Source organism: Notamacropus eugenii, chromosome X (assembly GCF_028372415.1).
Source record: "Notamacropus eugenii isolate mMacEug1 chromosome X, mMacEug1.pri_v2, whole genome shotgun sequence".
Classification (NCBI taxonomy): Eukaryota; Metazoa; Chordata; class Mammalia; order Diprotodontia; family Macropodidae; genus Notamacropus; species Notamacropus eugenii.
Window position 1 is genome coordinate 36,744,309 of NC_092879.1, and position 8,724 is coordinate 36,753,032.

At 45.6% G+C, this 8,724-nt stretch overlaps 1 protein-coding gene across 1 annotated transcript; it reads left to right on the forward strand.

Moving 5' to 3' along the window:
* The first annotated feature begins 5,207 nt into the window (after nt 1–5,207).
* On the forward strand, nt 5,208–6,164 carry LOC140516306 (mortality factor 4-like protein 2). The gene has a single exon (XM_072627308.1). It carries the CDS (start codon nt 5,208–5,210, stop codon nt 6,162–6,164), a length of 957 nt encoding a protein of 318 aa, XP_072483409.1.
* The last annotated feature ends 2,560 nt before the right edge of the window (nt 6,165–8,724 follow it).

The window sequence follows — 8,724 nt, forward strand, 5'->3', positions numbered from 1 at the left end:
TCCTCAATTTTTTTTACTTTACAATATAAAAAAAGAATGAAGTATCGTAATAGATTTAAACATGAAATAAGCAGACATCTGCACTGGGTAATCTGCATTATGATTTGAACTTCGCAAGGCTTCAAAAACTATTTAAGACCTACAGTTTTTTACAAAAATGCTTTAATCTAGAACGGGAATTGCTTTTTTAACGATCTCCAGAATGACAATGAGACAACATGTCAAAACCTATAGGATGCTGTAGAAACAATAATCAGAGGCAAATTTATATCTCAAAATGTTTATATTAAAAAATAGTGAAAGAGTAGACCAATGAATTGGGTATACAATAAAAAGCCATGAAAAGAATAAATTAAAAAATTCCAATTAAACATGATAAATCTTAAAAATTAAAGGTGAGATTAATTCAACTGAGTGTAAGAAAACCATTGAATTCATAAATAAAACTAGGATTTCATTATATGAAAAAGAATAGATAAACCATTGGTTAATATAAGTAAAAAAGAGATTAAAAAAACTAATCCACCAATATCAAAAATGAAAAGGGTGTATACACCACTAACGAAGATGAAATAAAAGCAATTACAATAAAGCGTTTGCATAAAAATGGCAATTTTGCCTAAACTAATCTACTTAGTCCATGCCATCTGAATAAAATAACCAGAAAATTATATTACTGAGCTAGAAAAAATAATAATAAAATTCATTTGGAAGTGGAAAATATCAAGAATATGAAAGGAACTGAGGAAAAATGTAAAAGAAAAAGGTTTAGTCGTGCTGGATCTTAAACTAAGTTATGAAGCAGCAATTGTAAGATCTGTCTGGTACTGGCTAAAAAATAGAAAGACGGATAAGTAGAACAGAGTAAACATGCAACACACAGTAGCAAATGATTACAGTAAGCTTACTAGCTGTGTGACCTTGGATAAGTCACTTTGCCCCTGTCTGCCGGAGTTTCCTTAAGTGTAAAATGGTGATTATAATAACACCCAGCTGGAAGCATTGTCGTGAGGATCAAAGCTCTTAGCACAGTATGTGGCACATAGAAGGTACTGTAGAAATGTTCCCCTTTGCACTTTAGGGACCATTCAAAGTAACTGTCCTAACTGTGTATACACCATTATACTTCCTAGTTATAAAAAATAATTTGACTATCCCCACTCTTACATGCCCCATTTTTGGCAGATAGAACTCAGGTGCTTCACGGTGAGAAGTGTGTGGTTGTTTGTTGGGGGGGACAAAGATGGACAGATCTAAAGCTGATCATGAATCTCCAGCCTTTCACGGAAGACTTATGGGAATAAATGTGGAGGGAAACAATCAGAACCAGGAAAAAATATACACAAAGACCACAGAGATGGAAGAGGAAAGAAGAAAAGAAAGGGCTGTGTAATTATGAGCAAGCTTAACCCTAGTGAAGGAATGATGAGACAAGCAACCAAGCCCTCCTACTCACCTGAATACTGAAAGGAAATACCTTGAAGGGAGAGAGGCCCAACGGGTAAACCCAAGGAACAAGAAGGCTGGTGCTGTCTCTGCAAGGGAAGCATCAGGAGGAAAAGAGTTTTGGCCAAAGGATTATAGCAGTACTTGGAAGAAATGAAAGAAGAGAGGCATAATGAAGTCTATAGGGAGGATAGAAGCCAAGGAGAACTGATAACTTAGGCATGACCTGGATTCCCTGGAAATCACAGTGCATCAAATAGAAAACAATGATTAAATAAGATAACAAAAATATTAATTGGAGAACTAATTAGAAATAAATCACACATAAAAATAAATGAATAGTAAAAAGAAACACAAAGAAATATTCAGAAAATGTAAGAAACAATATGAAAAACAAGTGATCCAGAAACTGGCCAAGAAAAGACCATCTAAGAAATATCAGACCATCTGAAGACTATGATTCAAAAAGTCTTGAGACCCAAGTAGACATTTTGAAATGGAAATATTAGAGTCAAGAGAAACATAGAAAGGTCCATATATTTGTTTAATCGAAAGGGCATTATGTGAGGAATTGTTTACATGCTGAAGAAGGAATGGGAATACTAATGTCTTTAATAGTCACAAGAAGGCAAAATAAGACAGAGGACCTTTGGATGGTTGTCTTGTGTTTTGATCGTGTCAGGGGTAAAAGTAGGAGAAAATGGGGGCACTATACTTGGAAGGAAAGGAGAAGGAAATCACCATCATGTATACAATGGAGGGATAAGATGAAAAGTAATTAACTGTGGAAGAAAGGATGGGAGAAATGTGTATATCAGAAACTTTACTTCACTTTCATCTGAAATCGATAAAGGGAGTTAAACACAATTACACACCACCCCCAAACATCTCACACACACACACACACACACACACACACACACACACACACACACACACACACACGCACACACACAGATCTCAGTATAGAAATACAATAAACTGAAAAGGAAAATAGTAAGTGACAAGCGAAGACCAGAGAGTAACTTTAAGAGAGAGGGCAGGATAGGTAAGAGAATAATCAAAAGCAAAATAAACTGAAATGCTGGAGAGAAGAACATGAAGGGTGGATTAAAAAGAAGAGTAAGAACCTGGGATCCTGGGTGAGACAAGGAGAAAAACTGGCAAGAGGGTCACAGTAGAAGTTTAATTTATGGATTCCAATTGTCAGGAACAATCAGTATCAATACTTAATTACTCAAGGGTAGGTAGAGCTAATATAATAAAAAAGACAACACTAACATAATTATTCCAGGTTGTCCCAATACAACTCCCGCAAGAATACCTTGCAGAGCTAGAAAAAGAACTTAACCTTCACTCTGGAGGTACAAAGCAGTGAAGAATCTAAAGCATAATAATGGAAAAATGGGAAGTGAGGAGGCCTATCTGTCCTGGATCTCAAACTTTATTACAAATCAGTAATCATTAACGCAGTTTGATATTGGTGTAAAAAAGGTCTATCAGCAGAAAAGTTTAGGTACAGAGACTACAGAAACAAATTGTCTGATAAACCCAAAGGTCCCAGGTTGTGGGAGGAAGGACTCAGTTGACAAACACTTCTGGAAAAATTAGAAAGTAAACTGACAGAACTGAGCTGTAGACCACCATTCACAGCCTCCACCAAGGTGAGCTTCACATGGATGCAGGACTCAGATGTACAAGGTCAAAGTATAAATAAATTAGAGGAGAAAGGAACAAGGTACCATTGGGATCCACAGAAAGAGTTTATGATGACAAAATGAGGAACCACTTATGAAGAAAGAGGAAACCTGCAGCTAAGGTCCAGACAGAAAGGTGATGAACTTAAAGAGTAAAAAGGGGCCTACGTTTTTAGACATGGTTGGGGGAACCTTATTTTTTTTTTTTTTGCCAGAAAACGTGCTTATGTGTTGAGCGATATGCTTTCCATTTTTAAAATTTACTCAACTGGGGAGTGGAAAGCGCAGGTTGGGAGAGACAAATGGATTTAAAGTACTGGTTATTTGAAAAAATAAAAGAAATTAAAATTGAAACATTATAAAATGAAGAAGTAGTTAGGTCATCTGATTTTTTCAAAGAGAAGAATATCAAATTTCTCGTGTCAAAAATGCAAAAGAAACATTCCTAATAATTCCAAAGAAAATTAAAAATATATTTTGTACAGTCGTTTACTAACATAACTAATTAGAGGAAATGGATGCAAACTTAGAAAAATATAAAATACCCAGATGAAGAACAGAGAATTAGATTGCTAAAATAACTCAGTAAAAAACTAACACAGAAAAGCAATGTGATTTCAAAATTTGCTAACGTCCCCCCACAAAAAACAGTATGAGCCATGGAGCAGGTTTCATCGTCATGACCCCCATGCTCCCCATTTGAAGATGGAGAACCTGAGGTGGGGGAGGGGATGGCCCCGCCAGGAAGCTGACTTTCGAATTCAGAGAGGAGCTTCCGCCCCACCAGATGGCCAGACCGTTACATGCCCTTCCCCCACTGGCCTCAGTCCCCGCCCCTCCCCCAACCCCAGCAGCGCCAGATGATTGGCTGGTGCCCTTTACAGCCTCGCTCCCCTGCCCATAAGAGGAGCCTCCAGCGGCTCTCCTTCCTCTTCCCAGCCACATTCCTGGGAAAAGCCACGCTCTGGGAGCTTGTCTGCAGTGGGCCTCGGCCTCCAGTCTCACCTCCCTCAGAGCCCGAGCTTTCCAGTCAGAGCCTGGAAGGGGCAGCCGCCTTCCAGCCAGTCGGGGCCAGTCCTGAGACCTGAGGAGGTGCGAGGCGGCCCGCCTCCCGTTCGGCCCGCCTCCCGTCCTGCCCTCCTGCTGTGAGGCCCTCCTGCTGTGAGGCCCTCCTGCTGAAGCTGCGCCACCAGCCCCAGTGCTCGAGGCCCGCACCTGCGAGTCAGGATGGCGCTTTCCGCATCCGAGAGGGAGACAGCCCAGGAGCTCCCAGAGGAGGAGCCGGCGCTGATCTTCCGTGGCCCCACCATGCGCCTGGGCCACTGTATCAAAGTGATGGTGGAAGACAAGGAAGTGAAATACCTGGTACGGTACCCACGTGGGACCTGGGACAGCCCAGCGACTGGGACCCGCCCCCGCTGTGCCAAGCCCCGGAAGGCCCACCGTTCCCGTGGCCCGGGCTCAGCCCAGGAGCCTGAGTCAGTAGCGCCTAGTGCCAAGGCCAAGCGCAGCACCAGCAGAACAGGTCCCAGCACCAGGACCAGCACCAGGACCAGCACCAGCACCAGCACCAGCACCAGTCAAGCAGGCACCAGCACCAGTACCAGCATCAGCAAAGCAGGCACCAGCACCAGGACCAGGATCAGCACCAGCACCAGCACCGGTACCAGCACCAGCCAAGCAGGCACCAGCACCAGCACCAGTACTAGCACCTGGGAAGAAGGCCCCAGTACCAGCACCAGCACCCCCCAATTCGGCCTCAGCACCAGCACCAGTACCAGCACCAGCCAAGCAGGCACCAGCACCAGCACCAGGATCAGCACCAGCACCAGCACCGGTACCAGCACCAGCACCAGCCAAGCAGGCCCCAGCACCAGCACTAGCCAAGCAGGCCCCAGCACCAGCACCAGCCAAGCAGGCCCCAGCACCAGCACCAGCCCAGCAGGCCCCAGCACCAGCACCAGCCAAGCAGGCCCCAGCACCAGCACCAGCACCAACCAAGCAGGCCCCAGCACCAGCACCACCACCACCACCAGCACCAGTAGCAGCTCCCTAGGGGGCGCCATGGCTCACGAGGCCCCCTGTGGGAGAAGTCAGAGCAGTGCGCCCATTCCCCAGGGAGTGGGGGGAGCCAGCACCAGTGGCCCACTATCCTCCCCTCCCGAAGAAGTCCCCCAAGACCCGCTCGGCGGCTGGGACTACGAGTGGATCCCCCAGAATCGGGTGCTCCGCTACTCTCAGGACCAGTTGAACCAGGATAGGAACAAAGCTGTCCGCTTGTCCGCTGCCAGGAAAGAGCAGGAACAGGCTGCCCTCAGGGGCAGACGCTCCCGCACTAGTCGTGGTCGCCGCCACCACGACCCAGGTGAAGGGAGCACCTCTGGAAGGATGCCACCGCCACCGCCCAAGCGAAGCCGCTCTGGAAGGGTGCGACGAGAGTCCGGATCACGGGGAGCGAGCTGCCGAGCTGCTGCTGAGGATCCCCAACAGGATGCCACCCCAGGCAGATGTGAAGTCCAGGTCGACCCGCCCATGTCCCTGAGACCCATGCTCATTCTAGACTGGGACATGGTGACCCTCAGGAAGATGCTCTGCAACCTGCCAGCCAAGGTCAGCGCCGATGCCATCCTCTATGAATATGCCAGCTTCCCTCTGAAGCACCGCACCAGAGATCAAAGCTGCGCTGTCTGGGGCCTGGTGGCTGTGCTCAAGGAATACTTTAATGTACTCCTAAGCCCCCAGCTGCTTTATGATTTCGAGAGGCCACAGTATGATGAATTGGTGGTCAGCTACCCTTCAAGCCAGATGTGCGAGCTCTATGGAGGTATCCACCTGTTGCGCCTCTTTGAGCATCTGGGCCCAATGCTCACCTGCACTGCTCTGGATGACAGCAGCATGAATGTGCTGCTGAGCCATTTGCAAGATTTCCTAGATTATCTGGCCCACAACTCTTCTCTGCTGTTTTTCGATACCAGCGACTACGAGCCAGCCTCTGAGGAGCACCTGAAATTAGTTGCATAAAGGCATGGTGGTTTGGGCTCCTGCTGCATGAGCATTTCCTGGAGCCAGTCCATTGGTTATATCAGCCCATACCTTGCCAAAACGATCTGTTCCTGTAATGTGCTTTGGGGGGTTGATGTTTGTTTCTTTAATGTTTTCCTTAACTTCTTCCGTGGAGGAAGCCTCTTCTCTTCTTGCAGAACAGTCACTAGTGTTTGCAGCAACGGACGTAGAGACCGGAATGCCAAGTGGGACCCTTCCCGCCTACCTACACAACCACATCGCACGCTGTCGATTTTGCATTCTGATGATTCCAGCACTTAGGACCTGTGGGACTGCTCAGGAACAGAAGACCTTGAGGGGACTTAACAGTCAACAATTTTTATTTATTATTATTATTAACAATTATTAAATTATTATTATTATTAACAATATTTATTATTGTGTCAACAATATTGCCACGTTAACTGGGTTATCTGGGACTCTGGCTGGTTACCTGTTCCTTCTTGCAAGGTGGCCACGCTTCTCTTCCAAGTACTTTGTCTCCCTGTGGGCATTACTGAAGTGTTCTGTTCTTTGCTATGTGGATTCTAATGCAAAATTGAGTGATGAGAAAAACACTCATCTGAATTCAGGGATGTCTAGGAAAGTTCCTCCTTCAGAGGGCTTTGAAAAGTGTCCAAAAATGTGTTGATTTTCCTGACCAAATAGGGTATACATATTTTGATGGTTCTGTGCTTTTAAATCTGCGCACTTAGAGCCTGTGCGAATGGTGAGTGTCCAACCACCTTGATCGATGATTGTTAGTGCTAAAGTTACTGCCACTTTAACAGGGTCATCTTTTACATGGACTGGGTACCTGCCCCTTTTAATAACGTGACTGTATTTCTCTTCCAAGTGTTTTATCTCTGTGTGCCAGTGACTGAACTGGTCTCATATTTGCATGTCGATTCCAACAAATAAGTAAATGGTAAGAGAAAAAACACTCATCTGAATTTAGGGATGTATAGCAAAGTTCCTCCTTCAGAGGACTTTTACAAGTGTCCAAAAATGTATTGATTTTCCTGCCCAAAAAAGGTACACTTATTTTGATGGTTCTGTGCTTTTAAATCTCAGCACTTAGGACCTGTGGGAATGATTAGTGTCCAAAAACCTTGATTGATGACTGTTGGTGCCAAAAATGTCACCACATTAATGGGAGGGCTTAGGGGGTGAGAGTGTTGGATTATCTGGTACATGAGATGTCTTCTGCATGTTTATTCTGTGCCCCAATTGATTCCAATACACATTTACATGATAAGAAAATATTTTCTATATTGACAGATGTCTAAGGAGAGATCCTTCTTCAGATGTTGAAAATGTTCAAATGTTGAAAATATATTGAGTTTTTTCAAAATAAAAAAAATGTGTGTGTTCATTGTTCTGTGAGTTCCAGTAGACCCCAGAGATCCATCCAGCTATGAAATCAAGTAAGAGTGAGATTTGCCTTTGCCCTGGTGTTGATACATTCTGATCCCATAAGAATTGGGCCTAGTTCATCTGGGGATTTCCTCTTGGGAATGTGGGGAGGTCTCCCCGAGTCTCGGTAAGGGCCACTCAACCTTGTTCTTAAGCTTCTACTTATTACCTGCAGTGGCCCCAGTAGGGGATCTAACATCCCGTCCCATGTGCACTCCTTCCACCTTTTACAGGCCCAAGAGGAAGGGGCTGCGACCAGATATTTGCAGGGACAATATATAGAATCAGGGATCCTGGAGGCCATCTAGCCTTGGTGCAGCAGGTAGAGACCCTGAGGCAAAGAAAGCCACATTGCTCTTGGCCATAACCCTGGGTTGGAGGCCTCCCCTACCTGGTCTTCCTACACAGAGGTACTGGAAGCATGCATGCACTGATCTCCAGTGTGAGAGGCTCACTCACATCCCCCTACTTTCTCTAGGAGCAACGGCCCCTAATGAGGTGGGCCAGTGTTGTGTTTCAGCAGTTCTCCCCTAAGCCTGTGTGCCCTGACCAGCTCTCTCAGGCCTACAGTCCTGTGTCATTGGCCCAGCAACAGGTCATTCTGGTAGCTCTCAAGGCTGTCTGACTTGTCCCTCTCAGGCAGAGGTCCTTAGTTCTGACTTCTAACTAGCTTTGGTCTCTATTCACCTCTTCCCTGACTCAGGGCTCGGGGTTCTACCCCCAAGGTTAGCACTTTCCCACTGTGGCTTTTTGGAAGGTTGGAGGAAAACTCAGTATTTTACATGTGCCTTTCCAACTCCTGCCCTTCACTCCTGCAGCTGCCACACACACACACACACACACACACACACACACACACACATTTCTCACATACCTACAAACTACACTGGCACCAGGTCATACAAATTGCCCTCAGTCTTCAAGACAGTAGTAGTAGTAGGAGATGTAGGAGTAGGTGTAGGAGTAGTAGGGCAACCAGGTGGTCCTGTGGATGGAGGGTCAAGACTATAACAAGGAAGGATGAATATCTCCCTAGGGTCAAATACCAGCCTCAGACACTTACTAGCTGTGTGACCCTTGGCAAGTCACTTAATCTCTGTCTCAACTTCCCCGGCTGGAAAAG

What these genes read in the sequence shown, in the direction of transcription:
- LOC140516306 (XM_072627308.1), top strand. Translation starts at nt 5,208, where the DNA reads ATGGCTCACGAGGCCCCCTGTGGGAGAAGTCAGAGCAGTGCGCCCATT.